Source organism: Dermacentor andersoni, chromosome 1, assembly GCF_023375885.2.
Source record: "Dermacentor andersoni chromosome 1, qqDerAnde1_hic_scaffold, whole genome shotgun sequence".
Taxonomy (NCBI): Eukaryota; Metazoa; Arthropoda; class Arachnida; order Ixodida; family Ixodidae; genus Dermacentor; species Dermacentor andersoni.
This window is the reverse complement of record NC_092814.1, coordinates 40,073,105-40,097,292: the sequence shown is the minus strand read 5'-3', so window position 1 is coordinate 40,097,292 and position 24,188 is coordinate 40,073,105. Positions and strand designations below refer to the sequence as shown.

Sequence of the window (24,188 nt, the reverse complement as noted above, 5' to 3'; positions counted from 1 at the left end):
TCCCATCCTCCCACGTGCCTGTTTTGCGGGCCACAAATGCATCGTCCGTCGCCAAAAGAAGAAATACTGCGCAGACGTTGCTCACGTGCAAGCCGTTTAGCATACATATTCTGAAGCACAGCGGTTTCAGTCTGATGACACGTTAGCATGAATCCAGCACAAACTGGAAATATATTCCCAGATTGTTCTTTGTCCGTGGTGTGTAAGTGGTGTAAATTGTTGCATGCACACTCATTTCACACTTTTTGCTTATTCCAGTCTCACCTGGCCACAATGAAAGCCAGGAGAGCACAGTCTAGATAACTCAACAGAACAAAATACAGAGACTAATGCAATTCATGCGTACAGGACACCTTTGCCACAATAAGAGACCTACAGGGCAGCACACGCATGAGCATACACTGCCATAACAAAACCGCCATTTCATTGTGACAGCATAGCGACCGCTACAGCGAAAAATACCACGTGACTTCCTCCACTTTTCTCATTGCGCACGAAGGGGGTAAGGCCTCCGTTTTTTCCTTCCTCCATGGTTGCAAAATTGTAAATGGCGCGATATTGGCTGCCTTGGGGGGACATTTCTCAAGAATGAAACGTGCACGTTCGCACAATAAATATTGTTTTTTATCAAAACTATGCATTTAACCGTGCTGAATTCTTGCGAGCAGGCGCAGAATGATGTGCTGAGTGTGACCATAGTAAAATTGAAAAATAGGCTTTTGTAATTTTTTCGTCTTCAAAACCTGTGGCTTTGAAGGGGGGGACATGTCTTGGAGTCAAAAGTATGACACAAAAATCTACTTTTGATATGTTATTTTTCTAATCTATGTACATATGACGCACCTGCTGAAAAAATGAACTACCTTAATGACGTCTTTGAGGAAAGAAAGGCTGTTTTATCCCTATGAGATGCTCAGTTTTTGCCTATGAAAGGGCTGAAAAGGACCCATTTTGCCGTTCACTATTCCAAAATTGCTTATCAGAGCCAGGCCATATAGGTTTTCTTTCAAGGAGCATCATTTCTGGCTTGTTTTCCTGCCAAAAACGCTTGCTTTCCTTCCAAATTTCTTGCACCCAGGAGAATAAAAGGCTTCTCACACAATTTCACGATCTCACATCGCTATTTTGTTGCATCAGCTGCCCGGACACTCCCAAGCCCCTTTGCTTTAGGTTTACATGATTGCTCTGTTCCATGCACACAGCTGGCTCAAGTGAAGAACGGCTGCTGGAGCGAGCCCTAGCAATGTCTATGGAAACAGATCCAGCACCTCCAACCACGACTGCCAGTCTACCAGACTTCTCGGCCATGACAGAGGATGAACAGATTGCTTATGCCATGCAGATGTCCCTCCAGCAGGCCCGTGAGTGTACATTTGTTTGCTTGCTGGGCAAGATGGTTTATCTTCAAGCTTGTTGAATGCTTTATTCAGCATGCTGTCTTCCAAAGGAAGCCAGACTGAAGTACAATAGAAGCTTACACACTGGTGGTTCAGCAATATAGTGCAGCAGATCTAGTCAACAACAAAAGTTTACAGAGACATGGGTTCTATGACAAATGTGAACAGCTACTACATACTGCAACTTTAAATTCAAGGCTATGTGCCCAGACTTCACAGGAATTGTGCTTTTTCTCAAATCCTGTGTCCTGTATACTTCTGTGGCTGACTGTGCATGTAACTGTTTGTTAATTTGAATTTCATAAGAATGCCAAAACAGTTCAAACTAAAATTCAAACTAGTGAGAATTGTGAACAGCAGTTACGAGACCTCACACAGGTGTTTTTTTTCTTGCCGGTTCACTCAACTGTCCACAGGCAAACAGTGAGTAATGGTTGGTTGCAGCTCTAGTCTTGAAGACAAATAAGCGCTTGTTTATAAACACCTCTCTGGTTGGCCAGTGCTTAGTCAACTGCAGAAACAAATTTATGTCCCAGCACCTCGCAGCTTGGCCTGCAGTGCATTACATACGTGTCTATGCAACATCTGTGTGGTGTTGCCAATGGTTCTGCACTTTCTTGCTATGTACATATTTGAAGAGTGAGCTTTTGCCAGTAACACGTTTGCTGAAATGTACGGGGGCACACATGTTGTATGGCAATTCCGGTAGTCTTTTCATCACGCAACCTTACATGCAATGTGACATTTATGGCCGGCTTCTTCTCGTACGTGTGGTTGAGGTGAACCAGATTTAAGCTACACTAGCTCTGCAGTTATGTGCCAGCATCGACAAACAGGGTAACAAATGAAGCTAAAGTAGAGGCTTTCCAATGTTGTCTCGCATGACAGCAAGCAGGTCAGCTTTTCTTAGCATATACAGTCAACGACCGATTTTTCGGACCCTCTAGGGAACGTAGTAACGTCCGAAAATTCAGGCAGTCCGAAAAAATGAATGCATGCAAAAAACGCTTTTTTTTTTCTTTTTTTTTCTCGGATCTAGAGGTAAAGGGTGAAGTACCAGGTTTCCGAAACCCTGCGAAAGCATCAGTGAAATGGCTATAAAAAAACGCATTCAAAAACTCTGTATGCAGCCGACTGCCGGTTTATTATGTACATGTTCATCGTCGGGCAGCCGGTATTATTGCTGCAGTGGCTTGAAGAACTTGTTGATTGTTGTTTGGACGGCGTTCCGGTTGCATGCGATTATATTCACCTCGATCTGAGCAAGGGTCATGTCAGCACTGTACACCGATGAAAGAGCCAACAGTGCTCGCGTCAACTCGGCGCTTGTAGGCGGCGCAGGCATTGGCTCCTCATTTTCAACATCGGAGTCTTCTGAATCCCCCACAACCTGACTCCTTCCTCCATGCCGAACTCCTTGCTCACGTCAGCCTGCGATGGGCTGCTTACGACTTGCTTAATAATGGCGGCTTTCTTCTCCATCGTTAACCGACCGTACTGCTTTCCGCGCTTCGATGCCATCAGCGAGGTCGACGAAGTGGGGGCCATCGAAGGCAAGCGAAATCCTCAAGTTGCGAACAGTGGAGTTCGCAGACGAGCGTCGAAGCACCTAGGCCTAGCGTCGCAGAGCACACTTGACACTACAGCACAACCACACACCACGCTAGCCAAAACGTGGCCTACGCAAACAAATGAAATGGCGCCGCTCCGGAAACTCCACCGAAGGCGGAACCGGAAGTACGGTGATGAACAGAGCCAGCGTGGCCAGACCAAATCAGTGTGTGACGGCTAGATTTGGCTAGTTGTGGTTCAAAGCGGTGATATGCTTCAGCTGCAAGACTATTTCCTGCGCAAAGGTGATGCGCGAGGAGCCAAAGGACCTTCCGTCGCGTCAAAAAGTCCGGAAAATTGGACGGCGGGGGGTTCGAGTGTCCGAAACTTCAGATGTCCTTATACATTGATTCTATGGGGCTCGTGGCGGTGCCGCGAAGACGTCCGAAATATCAGGCATGTCCGAAAATTTGGGCGTCCGAAAATTCAGTCGTTGACTAGAATTTTTTTTAGATGTGTAAGCATTTCTATGCTTACCCAACAAGAAAAACCGTCTGTCATGTAAGGCTGCTTTCAAGATAGAGCCCACAGCAGCAAGAGAATTCTCCTTTGTGTTGCCTTTCGCTTCAACGTGACCGAAGTGGCGAGAACACAGCGCTGACGAAGCTCTCGGCACACACTGCACTCTGCCCCTTTCGGAGATAACTTTTGACATATGGGCCCACATGTCTCTCTGCTTACGTGAAGTAAGCAGCGAGAACACAGTGCGCGAAGCTATTGGCAGTTGACACTCTGTCTGCATTACAGTCGAAACCCGCAATAACGAAATCGCCGGGGAAAGCAAAACATTTCGCTTTTGCGGGAATTTCGTTAGCGCGAGAATGAGGCAGAAAAGACAGGGAAGGGAACTGGCTTGCAAAAAAAAAAAATTTTATTGCCAAAAGTCAGTCAGCTTACTTTGCCGAGCCTTGCCTTGCAGCAATTTTACTGCTCTCGACTCTCACTGCAAGAAGTGGTCCATTGCCACGTCGTCATCATGCTCACCGAAAAATGATCGAATTACATCGAAGGCATTCAACACATCCCGCGGGTTCGCAGTCCTCTCTTGATTTGGTGTCTGGTGGTCGTCGGCGTCGTCGGCACCTTGGCAAACGCTACTTATGATGACTTCATCAGTCACCTCTTCATGGACGACAACACCTTCATCCACACAAAGGAACTCATCGATGCTGAGGCCATCCGGAACACCATCTGTCACGGCAGAAAGTTCATCCCATGCGTGGGCCAGCGATGGCGGCACTGCGCCGTCAGCACTGTCAACTAGTGCACCTTCAGGCGAATCTTCTTGCGATGCCACTGGATCAGCGCATGATGCTTGCCGAGTGGCAATGAAGCCGGCATGATTAAAACAATTAGCCATCACGCCTGGCGACGTCGCAACCCATGCGGCGGCCATCATCTCAAGCGCCATGAACATGTCCACTACGGTGGGACGCTTCAACTGGAGGTTCAGCAGCAGACGCTGAATCAACCTCTCCTTGTAGGCGCACTTGACGCTACGAATGACGCCTTGATCAAGCGGCTGCAGCACGGAAGTGCAGTTCGGTGGAAAAAAAACCAAGCGCATGTTTCCCAGTTCCACGTCATTGACATGATGGGCACTGCAATTGTCCACAAAAAGGCAGACCGATCTGCCTACCTTCTGCATGTCCGTATCGAAGGCCTCGAGCCAGCTGCCAAATATGGCCCGGGTCATCCATGCCTTCAGGTTCGCGGTGTACTGTACGGGCAGCCGACGATTTCCCTTGATTTCCCTTTCTTACTTCTGCCGATCACAAGTAGTGGCTGTTTATCTGTGCCGTCCATGTTGGTGCACAACAAAACTGTTACACGCCGCTTGCTGTGTTTCCCCCCGCGGCATTCTTGGTCTTTTAAGTCCAGGGTCTTCGATGGCAGCATCTCGTAGAATAAGGCCGTCTCATCTGCGTTGTAAATGTCCGAGGGCTCGTACTGGTCCAATACTTCTTTGTTGGTCAGCAGCCACGACGACGTTGTCAAAGGGTCGACGGCTGCTGCCTCCCCGGAAATGACTTTAGCCACTATGTCGTGGCGGGCTTTGAGACGGCTCAACCAGCCAGGGCTAGCCTTAAAATCAGCGTGCCCGAGAATGCATGCGAAGTCCAGCGCTTTCTGCTGAAGAACTCTGCCAGACAGCGGCACTTTGTTGGCACGCTGTTCACAAAACCACGCAAACACCGCCTTGTCAACGTCTGGAAAAGCCGCAGCGCTCACCGTTTTGTTTTTCGCACTCACACCATTTCCGAGCGCGCCGAGAATGGAGGCCTTGTTTTTCAGAATTGTCGATATCGAACTGCACGCAATTCCAAATTCTTCGGCGATATCCATTTTCTTCCTGCCCTTTCCAGCTTGGGCAATAATTTCAGCCTTATCCTGCAGTGTGATAAATTTCCTCTTTTTGGCTGGAGGCGGCATCTTAGCAGGCTGTCAAAGCAAATGGTCCGATCGGCACAGAGACACACAATTGACGCACTCTAGCACCAACGACACTGAGCAAACGACCATGTGCGGCGGTACACAAAGCCCACTGATACTAAAGCCACAGAACACCTATACAGTACAAACGCGTCATCCGGGTTATCGGAGCCTTCACGTGTAGTAGATGTCGATTTGGTTGCCACGCACGCAGGCGTTTCGCTCCGCATTTAGCACAAGCTGTAATGGCACACAGGATTAAATAAAATGTGATCACTGCGAGATCGCCTACGGTTCTTGTCTTCTTTTTTTTATTTGTATCATTTAAATGCTAATTGCATTTTTGGCCCGGACACTGCGCAGTCACCCGTTGCGACGGGCGAACGACCACCACCATCATCATCGCTGTCGTCTGTCACGAGAGGTGGTGCGAGGCTTTTTTTATTGTAAACAATGATGGCGGCGGCCACGCAAGTGTGCTGTGGCGGTAGTTAATGCAATTTAAGCGCACAACGAATGCATTTGAGCAGTTTCCGGACACTACTAGTGTTACATGAGTAGATTATTTGCGGACTGTCGTTTCAGAAAATTTCGTTGATGAGGGATTGCTATAGAAAAAAGTTTAGTTGTCGCGAGATAGGAAATGCATTGACTCCTATGGCTGTTCGCCAGGGATCCGAAAATATTTCGTTGCAGCGAGAATTTCGTTCCCTCGAGATTTCGTTACCGCGGGTTTCGACTGTATAACGCAGATTGCTTTCAAGATGCAGTCCACATGGCCATGCCATACGCAGCTGCCACCAGGGTACGGTTGGTCAGTTCATGATGGTTCAACGCGGATGGATAAAGTATAAACCCAATGTAAGCAGTCTTGTGCGCGACAGCAACAAACAATGCAATGGAGATGGCTGTTGCATTTGCTCGTTGCCTGCAAAGACTTTGAGGCCTGCGAGGACTTTGAGTGACGTCTCCCCAGTGTTGCCAGTATGAGGGCAGCAAATTTGTGCTGAAACTGGCGTGACGCATACGTTATTAATTTAAGTTTATTTGTTTTATTGTAAAGAGCAGCATCAAATTTTTAGTCGAATATGAAGATTTAGTCGTTTGCTCGTTCAGTGCGACAATCTGTAGCACTTGTCTGATGTACAGGCACTGAAAAAAGTGGTATACTCCACGCAGCGGGAGCCAGAGCAGCGGCACACTGCGTCGCGACGCCATCTACAGGCGGCATCTGGGATCGACATGCCTGCAGATAATAAAGGGCACCCATTGGCTGTCTCGATCCCAGATGCTGCCTGTAGATGGCGTTGCGATGCAGTTTGCCGTTGCTCCGGCTCCCGCTGCGTGGAGTATACCACTTTTGTCGGCGCCTGTACATCCAGTTCCGGCTTCGCGCTATTGGCTAGTCACTCGTAGCACTTCCGGGTGCCGAGCGATGAATTCTAGATTTCTAGAACCATGCGATGGCTCGTTTCATCACTGCGTGCACAAAATCGCTCTCATGGGGTTTGGGCTTTCAGCCGCAGGCATCCTTTCAGCCGCAGGCATCACGAGTAGGTGAACTTTTTGAGTGAAGGCAACCAGTCACTAAACCCACACATGCTATCTGAAGGCGTCAATGATGCCGGATTCATTGTTAGCTTCGTGTGATATGATTAACAAAAATCGGGCCCCTCGGTTAGCCCCATTTCTTCTCGTTCATTACATAACAAGTGTCTTGAATCCAGCAACATCAGTGCCTTCAGGTAGCAAGTGTGGGTTTATTGACGAGTTGGCTTCAGTAACTCGTGACACCTGCTGCTGAAACGATGTTCCACATCCGCCGCCAAGGTTTGCGAGTAGTGTTGCTGGCTAATGCTCCCAGGGTTTGTTTAGTAGTAAAACATAACTACTCAAGAAAGTGGATGGGAAAACGGTGCTGCAGTAGCCCAATTGGTAGAGCATCGCACGCGTAATGCGAAGACGTGGGTTTGTTCTCCACCTGTGGCAAGTTGTATTTTCATCCACTTTCATTTCCATTAATTCATTATTTCTTTAATTTAATTAGTATGTACAAGTAATTTCCCCTGTGTTGTCCTTGGTGTCTTTGTTTGTTGGCTTCTTGTGATATAACACTGATGACATATAACACTGATGACATCAACTGCATGCAGGTGAGCAAATGGCACAATGCTTACATACCATATTTACTCACATAATGATTGCACCCCTGAATTTTATCATCATAATTCGATTTTTTTTCTTTCTCGTGTAATGATCGCACCCCGAACTTGTCACAGCGATGTGTTGTGTGTCAAGTCTAGCTAATGATGATCGCGCTTACCATCTGTCAAATGCTACGCGAACGACTCTTCAAAACATACCAAGCGGTTTGCATGCATCCAACATTCTTAAGCAGATGCCCCATTTCATTCCTTTCATCACTTTCCGCACCTCCATGAAAAAAAAAAAAAAAGCTACGACCAAACTTGCCTCGGCTTTATTAATTGTAGGCTTCATAATAGTTTTGGTCAATAACAAAACATAAAAGGCACCTTTTGATTCTTCTCGTCTGCACTCGTGGGCAAGCAACAAATCGCGAGCGGCAATGATAGTGGCCACGTTTACACTGATACGTTAGAAGTGTACCTTATTCACATGCCGACGCTTGTAACGCAGCTAAGATATTTGCCCACACTTAGCGGAAATGTGCCGTATTAGGATAGCAGCAAAGACAAATTCCGCAGCATGCCCGCCAGGGGTTTCTGTCACTGGCAGCGAAGCGTGCCCATCTCTGTTTCTGTCCCCTCAAAGTGGACATGGCTACATTATTGTCGCAAACTTGTTGATATTAACTATATTATTCAGTACTGATACAGAAGACATTGTTTTAAAGCACGTAAAGTACTCGCAAGAAGAAAAATAATTGCGTTCGGCGCGTTCCGCTTGCTCCGCCGGCAGCCACCTGCTTGTTGACCCATTGTCATCCCGCAGCAAATGTGGGATGAAAAAGGAAATGTTTCTTTTCGTGGGAAGTTTAACCTGTGTAATGATCACACCCCTGAATTTGTGTCAACTTTTTTTTTACAAAAAAGTTCGATCATTATGTGAGTAAATACGGTACTTTGTCCCAAATTTATGACAAAATATGGACAGGGTGTCTACCAAGTTGACGTTTTCAAATTCCGAGTCACGCAGAAATTTTTTTTTCTCGAGACGGGCTTACACAATGATACTGGATACTGTCACTTTAGTAAACATGCTAAAGAACAAGAATGGCTTAATGGTGGTGCGCAAAGATAGAAATTGTCTGCAGATCCAATTCGAATAGTTAGTAGTATTGAATTGAAAAAGAAAATAGAAGGGAGAGTAAAAATCTGTGGGCACTTTGCTGAGCTAAACTGCGATAGGCGAAAGCCTATCTATGAATGCCTCTGTAGCTGTTGTCTGAACTGTTCTGCGAACGGATGCTGCCATGGTCACGAGCATGGGATGCGATCACAGCCATATGGCTGCAAGGTTTGTCGCCGATGTGCGCACAACCCCACGCCCATGTCCGCATGCTCCCATGCGCCCACTCGCACAGCGCTATTGGCATGGCGCCTCCTCTCCTTGCTCCCCTCGCCAATGATCACCGCTTTCCTGCCTTCACAATGCATTGCGCCCGGACACTCATGAGCCACTAAAGGCTAAAATGTGCATTAAATCTGCATAACTTTTTTGTTCAAAAAATATATGCAGCACTGGTAGTTTGAAATTTTTTCTTCCCACTTCATGCCCTCTGGATCCGCCTAAGCAAACTACTATGACCACTGCTTCGCCTGTACGTGGCCTCCGTTATTTATGGTCCAGCACATTATGTTTAACCTCAAAGACCATCGTTCTTGATGAGGAACTTACGATAATACACAGACAAGTTTTTTTTCTTCTTCTCTTTTTCCTGTGTCGTTACGTGCATCGTAATGCAATGCACGCCAACTATACAGTTAACGCCCTAGGCACCGCACACCAAAAATGGAGTCTTAACGCGAACAAGGTGTTGCACTGAAAAGTTTAAGTATCGCATGTCACTTGCGCTGCGACATGGCCTTTGATACAGATTGAAACACTAAGTCTAAATGCCCACATCTCCCTGCCTGACACACAGTACACCTCCTGTGCATCAAAATACTTGTCATGAATTTTTATTTTCCACCGTAATTCAGTAGCACAGAGGCCTGTATCAAAACTGTACCGTGCTGACACTAACTCAACCCAAGCTCAAAATAACGCATGGTGCGCCCCACATGTTCACTATCCATCGGCAACAACAGTTAACCAGGCATACAAGTGGTTGTTGCAGAGCTTCCGAGTTGATTTCCACTTTTATGTTACGAGCTGCTCTCACATGCACGAATTAGAAGCGCTCATCACGGCCACCAACGTAAGCCCACAAGTAGCACAGTCAGTAAAACCAAACATCACAATGGTTTTCACATATACTGGTAGAAGCTGTAAATGAGATTACAGTCGCTGACTGATTTTTTGGACTCCAAAAATTCGGACATGCTCGATTATTCGGTCTGCTTCGCGGCACCGCCATAGACCATAATGTATAACAACTGCCAAAAGTTCGGACGCCTTGCAACCTCTCGTCTGATTTTTCGGACACTCCTTGAGCCAACTCGATCGAGAGCACCATGCACCGACTATGACCGGTGCATGGTTGGACTTGCTGAACGCCATTTTTGTTTTGAACAGTCTCCTTGCTGCCCCACGAAGTGGTGCTACTGCAAATCCCCGCTCATCATCGTTTCTGCCTGGTTCATAGCCACAGCAGTTCCGGTCTCAGCTTAGTAAGCCATGTCAAGACAATCCAGCAGCTGATTTGTTTCTTTCTTCGTGCACGATGCTGCGAGTAGGCAACCGTTCTCATTTGTGCGACTGGTGTCGGCGTGGTGATGTTTGCTTTGTGTGCTGTGTCGAGGTTGCGGTGATGCAATGCGGCATACGGAAGCATCGCATCGATTGTCTAATGGGGCCGACAGTGCCCGCGCAGACTGTGCTGGGGAATGCCAGCAAGCGGGCGCAGGGAGGCCTAGGATTTGTTGCCTTCCGATGTGCTCCCCACTGACGCCGAAAATGTTCTGCCGAGACCTGCGCAGTGGTTGCATTGAGATTCCAGACACCGTCTCATTTGACAGTTTCACAGGTGATGATACTGCTGTACTGACATGCGCAGAACTCGACGACGGTGAGATTATTTGTCAGGTTTCTGCTGCGCCGCCGGACGATGACTCCGAGTCGGAAGATGACGCACCATTTGCTATGCTGCTGTCGCATGCGGAGCGTGTACAAGCAGTGACTGTGCTTTCAGCCGCCTATAGTGGCCGTACGGCCCTCTCCGAGGTTCAGGCTTATCTGATTGCACCTAACGGAACAGCATGCAACAGTGCATTCACGATTTCTTCAAGCCTACTCGAGCCCGAATAAGTGCGTGGAAATAAAGGATTTTTTTTTTTGCTTAATCTGCTTTTTTCGGACACCTGTTTATTCGGACATTTCCGCAGTCACCGTGAGGTCTGAATAAACGGTTGGCGACTGTACTAAGTTGTGTTGCGAGGCTGTGCAGATATCCAGCTTTTTTTCTTTCTTTCTTTTTTTTTTTTTTTAGATCTCTTGTTCCGTAGAATTTTGTAGTTGACCGTACATGTCTTGGAAAAGCTCTAGGAGTTCACATTCTTTGCCTCTTGCCTAGTTTTGAATGCGCCATTTACCACATTTCCTAATTTTCCATGATAGAAGCACACATCGCCCTAGTTTTCCAGAGTATGCAAATTCCATGAGAGTTCCTGGTTGGTAGACATCCTGGTGCAGCCCCTGTACATGGATATACAGTAACCACAACTCTGCGTGCTGAGCAGGCGGAATCCAGTGTCTCTGAGGAGGCGCTGCATGCAACCATCATTACTCCTGCATGTCGGGCGTCTAAGGAACGGCACCACCAATAAAAGAAAAATCTCGTTTCATGGAGCCCATCTTAGAAACGCAGCACAAAATACTTCCAATGTGGATATGCAGATATTAGTGGAATGTCGGGGGTTTACTCCGCAATCTTAATGACATTAAGGAACTCCTACATAAGCTTAATCCTAGAGTGCTGTGTGTTTGAGATACCCACCTCAATCATTCACATGCAATCTTTGTCCAGCAATATGCCATTTACTTCAACAACACTCTCACCATGTGTGGCCATAATAACAGATAAGTGTCACCAGCCAGCATTTACAGCTGAAAACGCCCCTTGAGGGAATCGGAATTGGAGCAATGCTGTTTGACAAGTTAGTCACAATTAGTTGTCTATACATCCCTCCAAGCCATCAACTTTTCAGAACAGAATTCCAGAGCTTCATCGGAGAACTTCCCAAGCTTCATATTGTAGTAGTAGATCTAAATGCACGTAACACTGTTTAGGGAGATTCTCATTGTGATGCGAGAAGGCATTTCATAGAAAGCTTCTTCTCCACAGGTGTATATGCTTACTAAATAAAAAGAACCCATATTCTACAGCATGGCAGACGAGATTGCTTCAGGTACATGCATGCCATAGCTGGAATAAAACATGATTAAGAATCCATACGAGTCACCATTTCCCCATTGTTATAACATTGACACTAGGTGATGAATGCTCTCCACATGTGCCCCTGTGGAAAGTAGAATGTGCCGACTGAAAACGCTATAGGGCGCTCACAAATTAGACCTGGGATGACATTTGTACACTTTCTATCAATGATGCAGTGGCATATTTGATGGCATTTATGGCTAACGCGGCATCAATATTGCCACAACCTTGACACAACTGACAGCCACTCGCTGCAATTCGATGCCCCCCAGTAGAAGACAATGACGAAGGTGCCAGGACAGCATTATAAGAGATCTATAGCATCGACCGAAGTCTTTTGTGGCTTTGTCTGTGACAAACTGATGGAGTTGCTGCGTACGCGTCTGTGTAGTCTGACCCCCAGGAACTGGAAGTGGACAACCTATGCAAAAGCTGACGGCTTGAAAGACTGCCTCCGGAATACGGCCTGCAAGATCTGCCGAGGATGTCCACCACAACCGCAAGGCAGACACAGGAAACATATGGTACGGGACAGCCTCCTGCGTCACTGGTTCTCCACACGCCACGCTGGCCGCGGCCCTGCCATGGTGAGCCTTTTGAGGATGTGGAATACTGGCTCGATGACTTCGATCGTGTGGCTGACGTCAATTATAGGGATGAACAGAAAAAGTTAAGGAACGTGTACTTCGCCCTAGAGGACTCTGCCCGAAAATGGTTTGCTTACCACGAGCCATCCATCAACACCTGGCAAGAATTTCAACGGCAGATACGCGATACGTACAGCAGTCGCGCAAGAAAAGAGCGAGCAGAGCTAGCCCTTCAGAGTAGGGTTCAAAAGCCGAACGAAAGCGTAGCCATGTTCGTAGAGGACATGTCGCGGCTTTTCAAGCATGCTAACCCTGGCATGACAGAAGCGAAGAAGGTCCGCCTGCTGATGCATGCAGTGAAAGAGCAGCTGTTTGCTGGACTGATGCGAAGGCCTCCAGCTACAGTAGCCGAATTCGTCAGTGAGGCGACAACAATGGAGCGAGCCCATCAGTAACGCTCCTCTGTCTACGATCGCCAAATCAGCCTGGGATCAGCATCTTCTCTCTCGTGGCCCTGTGGCACTGGTTCACTTCGAGAGCTTGTGCGTAGTGTCGTGCGTGAGGAGCTCGATCGACTACAGGGAGTGCGATTTCAACTGACCGTAACATCCCTCACAGATATCGTCTGCCAGGAGGCACAGCCATTCGTGGAAACCAGACCTGACGCTGCCCCCGTACTGACATATGCACAAGCAGTCAGGCTACCTGCGCAACCCGTGAACCACCGTAACCTGCCTTCTGAAGAACTGCTGTGCCACTTCCAGGGCCAAGCTTCACATACAAATCTGTATAGGTCCACGAGCCCCCGAATCAATACGCGAAAGTGAGACGTGTGGCGCACACCTGACTATCAGCCACTCTGCTTCCACTGTGGTGAAGCGGGCCACTTGTACCATGCCTGCTACTACCGAAGAATAGGACTATCACCCCAGTGCTCGTCGCCCACGTGAGGGAGAGCGCCCGAGAGAAATCCAGCAATATCTGGCCAGTCAACCTTCGTTGCCGTATGCGCAGTTCCCACCAGTTGAACAGTCCCTGCCAATGACCCGATCTCCGTCTCCGCAGAGGCGCCAGTCACGATCACCACCTCCTCGATGATCGGCGTCACCTAGCCGCTACACTACGTTCTCCGCTTCCGTGGGCAACCGGCCCACGAGCACAAGTCGGGGAAGCTAATAACAGTGACCTCCGGGGGTGGGGCCGCTGTCCAACGCACTTTGAAAGATCCTCCGCTGCGACACCCCAACGACGACTGCGTACCTTCGGCACCTTCCTTCGAAAACCGTGAACCTGTTTCAGCAGACATACTCATTTCTGTAGATAACCACCCGGTAACCGCTCTTGTCGATACTGGTGCCGATTATTCTGTCTTGAGCGGACAACTGGTTACTGCACTTCGCAAGGTGATGACACCGTGGCCAGGACCTAAGCTCCGTGCAGCCGGCGGTCATATTCTCACGCCGATCGGCAAATGCACTGAGAGGGTACAGATTCATGAGGCCACATTTGTCGGTTCATTTATTATACTGGCAGAGTGCTCTAGGCAGGTCATACTCTGCACAGACTTTCTTCGGGTGTACGGCGCAATCATAAACCTTTGCGAGTTGCTTGTCACTTTTTCCTGCGAACGCACAACTCATTCGGACGACTATAGCCCACAGTCCACGGTGCTATGCATTTCAGCTAACTGCGCTACTTTACTACCCCAGAGTACTGCGTTGATCACTGAGAAACGGATGATGATCCTCCCCATCTCGGAATCGCTGAAGGCAATCTGTAAGTCTTGTTGGCTCGACAGGTTTGCGTAGCCCGCGGCATCTTGCAGCTGTTGTCACGGACTGCTCAGATTTTAGTGACCAGTTTCAGTTGTGAATACCAGCACTTCGCCCCACGAACTGCCATCGCCTATTTGGCGCCAGTCAGCGACTCTCCTGCTTGTTTAACTGTAGGACACAATGATGGAGATTTTAAGTGTGACGTACCAGCCAACAGCAAAATTGATGTGAATTCTAAATTATCAGGTGAACAACAAGCTACCATTCGAAGCCTTTTACAGTCATTTGCGGACTGTTTCGCTTCGACATCGAAGGTCAACTAAACACCTATTGCGAAAGACAGAATTATTACAAATCCCAATGAAAGACCCGTGCACCAACATGCCTACCGTGTTTCTCGTAAAGAGCAAGACGCCATCCGAAATCAAGTCCAACAAATGCTTACCGACGACATCGTACAGCCCTCCACCAGTACATGGGCGTCACCTGTGATTCTGGTGAAAAAGAAAGACTGTACACTGCGTTTTTGCGTTGACTATCGCAAGCTTAAAGGGAAGCTGAAACACTTTTCGAAAGAAATGAGTTCTCTGCGGCATTCTACAGTTTTGAGTCCCCTGAACACGAATATCTGGTTCAAAAAGGGCGGAAACAAACGCAAGCGGCTGTTTTTTCAAGAAAACTCGCACCAGCGCCTCGGGGCATCGCGCGAACGCCGCTGTTGCCCGTGATTGGTCGGGGCCGCTGTGACATCGGCGGTAGTCGCCGGTCGGCGCCGCCACATGTCTCCGTTTCAGAGCGTAGCACCATTCCTTTCTCTCTGGTAGCACGCGGTTCTGCTGTTCTGGCTTCATAGCTGAGTTGTAAGATGGAACGTTCTCGCTGTCTCCGACAGCTTGTATTTTCCCCGTACATGTTTGAACCCACAGCCGATACGGAAAACGATGGCAGCAACGGCGGCAATGACGATGTTGAGTGTGCCAACAGCGAGAGTGATGTGTGCACCTTCTCGCGCCCTGGAAATCTTAGCTTCAAACTCTTCATTATATGCCTGTGTCACGCTGGCTGCTTCAAAATCTTCGATTGGTGATGGTAGTGGAACAGGTTCATCAGGGGCTCGGTTCTCAAGGAGCTCTGCTAGTATCTGAAAGAGTGCAAGGCATGGATGTCATGAATTTCAGCATATCAGTATACATGACAGCAGTTCGATTACTTACAATAATTGAAATACTTTTTCAATAATTTATGTGATGGATTAGTTGTCGAGTGATAGTAATGTGAAATATTTTGTCTGTAATTTCATGGCTAAAGTAATTTAGTAATTGCGCTAAATATGCACCAGTAAGCTGTGTACGGCGTCAGAACGTTGGTAATGTGGTGAGGTGTTGTTGAGAAACATGGGGGGAGGGCATGAAAGTGTGTTACCTTAAAGAAAGGTTGGCGTCCCTTTATACTTTGCTTTTTGCTTCTTGTATGCATGAAAACTTTTTGGAAGCAATCGTAAAGTAATACCATTACTTTTTTAAGGCGGTAACTGGTAATGTAATGTAATTACTTTCAAATAATAATTTTCCCATGCGTGATGCATAGCTAGTTTCCTAGGAACAAGGCCAAGAAAATTTTTTTTGCCAAGCAGCGATGCCTGTATTGGGCTAGACCACATCGAACGCTAATAACTTCAATACCTCACAACGTTACTTCATTATTTGAGCCCGTTCGCCTTGCCACGGGCGCGGCTGTGCCGACGCTCGCTTTTGCGGCATTTCGCTGCTGGTAGCAAGCTGTGAGTGCGAAATCTACGGAACGAAGTTTTTACACGCCGAGTTCAACTACTCTAACGCGAGCATGAAAATATTACCGTAACGCCTCATGTCGTGAGATTTGAACACGAATGCTGAACAGCTAAATCTGCGGGCACCGCGAGGTAGGACGAATAACAAACATCACTGAATGCGCAAGCGTACCCCCGGCCAGTTATTTCACCGTATCAGAACAGCGCCGAACAAACAGCTATAGTACAGTGTTCCGTGACAAAGCGGAGAGGCAAAACGGGATGAAAACGGCAAGCACTTTACTTTGCACGTAGGTGCATATTCCCGGCTGTGCCTCCACCTCGCTTCGTCGTAGACCGTTTGTTCGACACTAAGGTGATCATCTGGTAAAAAATTGCCTGTGTGCACATTAAAACCCTTACCTCACGCTTTCTCCTCTTGGCGAAGGCCGCTTTTGAAGGCGGCGAGGTGTTTCTCTTGTAGGAGAATATAGACGGAACAACGCCGGGCTTCAGTCGCGCCGATTTAACTGGAATACCGATTGCCCCACATCGTTGTCAAGCTCCGATGATAGTCACTGTCGCGGAAATGGTCCGAGCACAGCACAATTGATTTCGTCGGCACGAACTTATCTCTCCTCACCGCACGTACCCACTGCGCTGCAAGCTTCTTTTCCTTCGGGAATTTGTGAAACACCACATCGTCTCGCCCGCCTGTGTTCGCGCAGCCAAATGTCGCACAGAACGAGGGCATGTTGGGCGTCCTTGGCTGTAGGCACTCACGCAGCACAGAAGGAAAGAACAGTTTACGAAAATCGCAAAACAAACGTGAGCGGCGGCGGCGGCGGCAGATCTCTCGTAGCGTCGTTCAGTAAAGCGCAGGACGGAAAGAGGCATGCCAGCACATGTCAGCACGCCGGTCCGCAGCTCGGTTGGCTCTGTCTCCGCCCATGACGCCGCTCTCGCCGGTTCTCTCCTCTGGCAACAACCTCACCCGGCGCTCCGGGAAGCGATAGGGGCGTGTCCGCGCCGGTGATTTAGAAAGCGATTTCCGCCCCTTATATTAACAAAACGAAAAAAAACTTTCGGAACCGTAAATTATTAGGTCTGTTTTTCCCAATCCCAGCAATTCATGGAAATTGAAAACCGTTTCAGCTTCCCTTTAACAACATTCCGAAGGACGTTTATCCTCTTCCCCGCATCGACGACTCTTTGGACCGCCTTCGACATGCTCGATACTTCTCATCGATGGACCTTCGCAGCGGCTACTGGCAAATAGAGGTTGATGATCGTGACCATGAGAAAACCGCATTTATTATGCCTGACGGACTCTACGAATTCAAGGTCCTTCCTTTCTGATTGTGCTCTGCGCCTGCTACTTCTCAGCGCATGATGGAAACTGTTCTATCAGGACTCAAGTGGCCGTCATGCCTTGTCTATTTAGATAATATCATTGTTTTCAGAAACTTTTGAGCAGCATCTCCAGCGCTTACAAGCAGTTCTTGACGAAATTCCTACTGCTGGCCTGTCTTTAAAGCCTGAAAAATGCCATTTCGGGTATGACAAACACAAATTTTTAGGCCATGTCGTCAGCTACAAAGGCATTCGACCAGACCCCGACAGAACCATTGCTGTTGCTTCGTTTTCAACACAGTCGAACAAACACGAACTCCGCCGTTTGCTACGGCTTTGCACATATTATCGACGGTTCATGGCTAACTTTTCACGGATAGCCGAACCTTTGCAACGGTTAACAAAGGGTAATGTTCCGTTTATCTGGGAGAAACGTCTGCACACACCTTCAGTTCTAGGACACATTGACGAAGAGAGCGACACCGAGTTGCACACGGATGCCAGCAACGTTGGCCTTAGTGCCATCCTCGTGCAGTGGCAAGATAGAGCTGAGCGCGTCGTTGCGTACGCAAGCCGCACTTTGTCTCCAGCTGAAAGGAACCAAACCATTCCACTATGGAGAAGGATTGCTTGGCCGTTGTGTGGGCAATTGCTAAGTTCCGACCATATTTGTAAGGCCGATCGTTTCAAGTTGTGACAGATCACCATTCACTGTGCTGGCTCGCCAATCTCAAGGATCCATCTGGCCGTCTCGCACGCTGAAGTCTTCGCTTGCAAGAATACGATATGACGATAGTGTTCAAGTCCGGGCGTAAACACACCGACGCCGACTGCTTGTCACATGCTCCACTTCAACCGCCGCCATTCGACGTTGATGAAGAGGACTCATTTCTTTCCATTATCACATTATCAGACATCAGCAAGCAACAGTGCGATGATTCAGAACTCCGGCCTCTCATTGACTACCTTGAGAACTGTCTACCAGAGCTGCCTCATATGTTCGTCCGCAAGTTATCCTCGTCTATTTTTCTCCGCGATGGCGTCCTCTACGAATTGGGTTTTCACTCGACCGCTACCGCCTGCCTCCTTGTAGTGCCGTCTTCACTACGTGACGACATCCTGCGGGCCTCTCACGACGAGCCATCTTCGGTCCACTTGGGATTCGCACGGATGTTTTCACGCATACGCCTAAAGTACTTCTGGCCTAACCTTCGCCATGACGTAAAGCAATACGTGAAAGACATGCCACGACTGGCCAGACACGCAAGACACCACCCGTGCGTCCTGCTGGACTTCTCCATCCCGTGGATCCTCCGCAGATCCCTTTTCAGCAGGTTGGCATAGATTTGCTTGGACCATTCCCCATGTCGAGGGCTGGTAACCGTTGGATTGCTGTTGCCACAGACTACCTTACATGTTACATTGAAACCCGAGCTCTCCCACGAGGGACTGCTAATGATATTGCGACCTTCTTTGTACATGGTATCGTACTCTACCACGGTGCTCCAACAGTGGTTATAACGGACCGGGGCACAGCATTTACAGCGCAGCTCACAGAAAATATGCTTCTCAGTGGTACAGTTCACCTCAAAGCCGCTGCTTGCCATCCTGAGATGAATGGGCTCACTAAACAAAACGATCGCTGATATGATTTCCATGTATGTTAACGTCGACCACAAAAACTGGGACGACGTTCTCCCATATGTTACATTTGCGTATAATACTGCCGTTCAAGAAACTACCGCCTTCACCCCTTTTCGCTTGGTGCATGGCCAGGAAGCTGTCACAACGTTGGACGCAATGCTTTTACCCACCCACTGTTCCAGTGTTGTCACTGATGCTGCTGAATTCGCTCGATGCGCCAAAGAGGTGCGCCAGCTCGCACGAATGTGTATCTGCTACCAACAACACGACGCCGACCGATACAATCTTCGTCACCGCTATGTCACTTTATCAACCCGGTGACAAAGTATGGGTGTGGACACCGATCTGCCAGCATGGTTGGTCAGATAAACTTTTGCGCCGCTACTTTGCACCTTATAGGATCATTCAACGACTCAGCGACGTCACATACGAAGTGATTCCTGAAGGAGAAGGCACCACTCGCCGTCCTTGACGCCCACGTTTGTCCGATTTCGTTCACGTCTCTAGGTTGAAGCTGTACTACTCCCGCTGACCGCAAAGCTCTACACCTCTCTCACCATCTACGCCTTCCTTAACAGTATCACCATGGCAATCTCCAGTGCATCAATGTTCTGCATCGAAACAATGCTTCTAGGGAGGGGGTAATGCCACGGCCTCGACACAACTGACAGCCAGCCACTCGGTGCAATTCGGTACCACATGCTAGGCATGTTGGGTGGCCCCCAGTAGAAGACGACGAAGGTGCCAGGACAGCTTTATAAAAGATCTGTAGCGCCAACTGAAGTCTTCTGAATAAAAACAAGAACAGCGCAACACAGGACAGAGCGCTTTTGTGTCTTTTGTGGCTTTGTCTGTGACAATGTGTATACCCAAAATAATTGGTCCAACTATGTACATAGAACCTAATTGTCAAGAAAATAGTCTCGGGTAGAACGCGCTGCAGTGCCGAAAGGGAGAGCTGGCAAAAATACATATTGTGCATGAACTGTTATACAGACGAAAGGAAAGCTTGGAACAGAGTTAATCAAGTAAAAGGCCGGCAAACTCATTTTTTAAACACTCGGGGATATACTCTCGAGGACCAGGCCGATTTTCTAGGATCCCACTTTGAGGACATTTCCAGTTCATCCCATTACTCAGTTGCATTTCCTTAGGTATCGGCAACAAGCAGCGCAACTGCTTCTGGATTGGAGAGGAACAAATTAACAGTACAATTATGCATTTAGTTTCAGGCCTCACGTAATTGTAATAAGTTGACCCCAAGATAAGACCGAATACTTTACGACATGATGAAGCATTTAAACCCTGAAACCCACAAAGCAATACTGTGACTTTTTAATGCCATATTTTCTGTTGGGCATATTTCATCTGCCTGAAAAGAAGCAATAGTCATTCCAATTCTCAAAGACTGCCAGGAACCAATTTCGGCCATTAGTTATAGGCCTATAGCCTTCATAAGTTGCCTGTGCAACTTTCTCTTTGAGAAAATGGTTAACCGGCGCCTCCTTCATTTTCTTGAAGGTAACAAAATATTAGACCACCTACAGCAAAGCCTTGGGACTTCCTGACAACACACTAGACGAACTTATTGAGGCCCAGAGAGTAGCGCAGTGTGAAAGACTTGCACAGAGTTTGACGGGGAGACAAATCTTGGACGACATCGAAATAACCTTTGAAGCACAGCACGGAGAGCAGAGAGACATCCCAAGAAAAATAAGGGAATATATCTCAATACCCCCAATCCCCAGAAACATGCACCCGGAGTTTTGCCAAGATAGAAGGATTGCACGAGCGAGAGCTCTCCACAAAAGATTCTGTTCTGCCAGGGACGTGGTCTATGTGGACGCGACGGAGTATGCAAATAGACAGAGTATGTCGATAGTTGGTACGAGTCTAGAGGGTGACTCCAGAGTTAGTGGCACTGTAAAAACAGGAAAGGCAGAGGTGGCGGAGGAGGCTGCCACAGCATTGGCAATAGCCTCCACAGAGGCTGACATCATAGTTAGCGACTCCAAGACAGCCGTCAAGAACTATGCCAAAGGAAGAATCTCGCTGGGAGCGCTGAGAATTTTAACCAACTTACCGAGATTTTAAGTTTTACCGAGATCACCAAACACTATAAATTGGGAAGGGCCCATTTTCCCCCGGCACGCTCTTCGCTAAATACATGGCAAGCGACGGCATGGCACCTATTACAGGCACATATCCGAACCTGGTGGCCTACCACCGCTACTACCCGGACCGTTACATGGATAGATGTAGATTTTGTCAAGAAAGGGCAGACCTTCAACATACGGTTTGGGCTTGTCCTCGGACACCCACACGGAATAAAATGCACAAGACGAGAGAGCAGTGGGAGACCGCATTGCTCAGCTGTGCACTGGAAGACCAACTAAGGCAATCCAGCAGGCCGAAGATGCCGCCAGGGCCCAAGGGCTTGAGGCCGTCATCTAGGTAGAGAGGCCTAGGTCTCAAATCTGCTGTCCTAATATAGTTTATTCCCCCTCCTCCTCCTACAGTGTGGTTTCAGAGAAGGTAGATCCATAACTGATCAGCTTGTCCGCATTGAGGAAAATATACATGATGCCTTTGTGAATGAATAGTCCTTGTCACTATTTAATAATAATTAATATTTATTATTATTAAAAATATTAAATATATTCCATATTTTTCTTAACCCTTTGAGGCTCGAATTATTTTGAAAATAAACTTTCTCAGGTGGTCAAATTACTTTATTGCATATCTTGAATGTACAAGATGTGTAAAGTCGGGAATAAATAGTAAAAAAAAAAATTAGGAACAGTATTTGGGTGTCGGCATCACTCAGAACTGCAAAATGTTCAATAGTATTTCAGAGTGTGGTACTCCTTGAAACATGGGTCTTCGCACAGCGCCTTATCGCAGTCTGCACACCTAAAATGTGTGTATGTTTTTCTCTTGGAGCGACGAGTTGTGTTGGCGCACACATGACATCTCTGCGTGCGGCTGCCTTGGGTAGAGGTCTGAGGCACCCTCTCGCGTAAGCGCGTTGCCGCTGAGAGCGAGAATACCTCACGAGTGGCGGTTATAAACATGCTAAGAGCAGCGCCAATCAAGATAGAAATCAAATTCCACCACCTCTGCAAGAGAGTGCCGACAAAGAGAAAAATGACGTTTCGCGCGCCTCCATTGCTATCACGCGGCGAAACCGAAACCGCAAAAGGGGTGTAGCCGCAGTCTGCGCGATGCGCTGAAGCTAGAAATCAGTTCTGTTTATCTCCACAAGAAGGTAGCCCAAATTTCAAATGCTTCTTGCAAGTCCTAAGAGGTGGCAGCACCTCCCAGTGAGCACGTATCGTCATTATGGCGCGAAATTTCAAACGGAGGGTCGAAACCGTACCCGTACGGCAAAGACCTTGAGGGACAGAAAACCGCCGCCGTACATGTACGGCAAAAACCTTCAAAGGGTTAATGGCAGAGCCATTGTACTGGACAGGTGTTCATGCTGATGTCTGAAAGTGTAACACAAAAGCATCTTTGCCCAATGTATCATCGTTATTCCCAGTGTCACTTACTGTGTGGTGGACAAGAAAGGAAAAAGTTTGTAAAATATGGCTTACGCATTCTGGTTTGGTACTTAGGCACTCTGCTTTACTAACATCAGTGAGCATCCAGCCAGGGCAATGGGCCAATTGGTCTACGTTAGTGTGTGTGCTAAGCCTGAGGTCATGGGATCATATTCCAGCCACTGCAGCTGTATTTCGGTGGGGGTGAAATGCAAAAATGACCATGTACTGTGAATTGAGTGCACATAAAAAACCCAGGTGGTCAAAATTTATTCGGAGTCCTCCACTGCGGCATGCCATGTAATCATATTGTGGTTTTGGCACATAAAACCCCGGAATTCGTGTAGTATTTGAGCCACTTTTGCCCGAGAATAAGTGTTCATATCTGAAAGTAATAAAGGTAATAATTTGCAAATGCACTTCTCTGCAGTGCAGATTTGCCTAACTAATGGCGGCACAGGTTATTGTTCTCATCAAAAGAGCCCCCTTTACATTTACCATCTCATAATGCAAGCAAACTATGCTTGTACACGTTGTTTGCAAAGTGCCCGCACTGCCATTAGTTGCAAAGAGCTAGCTTTACGATTTTGAAAATGGTCATTAGCCCATGGTTTCTTTTCAGACTATTTTTTAACGGAATTTAAGTTTCAAGTCTTCAAACCAATTCTGTATAAAAACAAACCAAACCATGGCCTCATTATGCCACGGGTAATTTCACTCGTGCAGAGTCGGACAGTCCATCTACAGGGGGGACAGCTGCAGCAGTGGTCAAGGAGGAGCCCATGGAGACGGAAGAATCCGAAGAACCCAAGAAGGTAGGCCACAGCTAATTGGTTGGTGGCGAGTATTCTGCCTGCCCCTGAGCTGTGCTCTTCAACCCGTTGAAGCTTCAGTGACGGCCGTTGTGCAGGATGAGGCAGAGTCCGAAGACTACGAGATGATTCGAGACCCCGCCTTCCTCCTGTATGTCCTCGAAAACCTCCCTGGTGTGGACCCCCAGAGTGAGACTGTCCGCAACGCACTTGGAGAACTCACCCAGGGAGACACGGCCAAGAAGGATAAGGGTGCCCAAGACAAGGGCAAGTCAAGCAAGGATAAGCAGTAGCCCACACTGTCTTCTTGACTTGGCCCTGCCTTTTTGCAGCCAACGTCCCTTTTTTTTTTTCTACCACTAGCGGTTTAAGACAACACGCACTAAAATAATAAAGGCATGTTTCCCATTACTTGCGGGATGTGCAGTTGTCATCCTACAAATGTCTATTTGTTATTGTGTTTGTCAGTTTCTATCAACTTTTTTTCATATGATGGCAGTAGAACTGAATATTCATTTAGAATTTCTTTTGCAGTTTTTTATTCTGCCTGCTTCATATGCGCACAAGCATAGTATAGCATGTAGCCTTAGGTTGAAAACATTGCACACAAACCAAATATGTGTTTGGCAAATTCTTCTATTAGGCCATAATATGCTAATTTGGAGCGCTGGGCATATGTCTGA

At 47.7% G+C, this 24,188-nt stretch overlaps 1 protein-coding gene across 2 annotated transcripts in view; it reads left to right on the top strand.

Moving 5' to 3' along the window:
• Rpn10 (regulatory particle non-ATPase 10) overlaps nucleotides 1-23,947 on the top strand; it is a 49,769-nt gene extending 25,822 nt beyond the window's left edge. The window contains exons 9-11 of one of the 2 annotated variants that reach the window (XM_050193058.3): nucleotides 1,203-1,361; nucleotides 23,420-23,508; nucleotides 23,604-23,947. In XM_050193058.3, coding sequence (XP_050049015.1) covers nucleotides 1,203-1,361; nucleotides 23,420-23,508; nucleotides 23,604-23,798 — 443 coding nt within the window. In that variant the 3' untranslated portion in view covers nucleotides 23,799-23,947. Of the gene's footprint in view, nucleotides 1-1,202; nucleotides 1,362-23,419; nucleotides 23,509-23,586 lie in introns of both variants that reach the window. The other variant, XM_050193063.3, reaches the window with a different exon arrangement.
• Nucleotides 23,948-24,188: the final 241 nt, after the last annotated feature.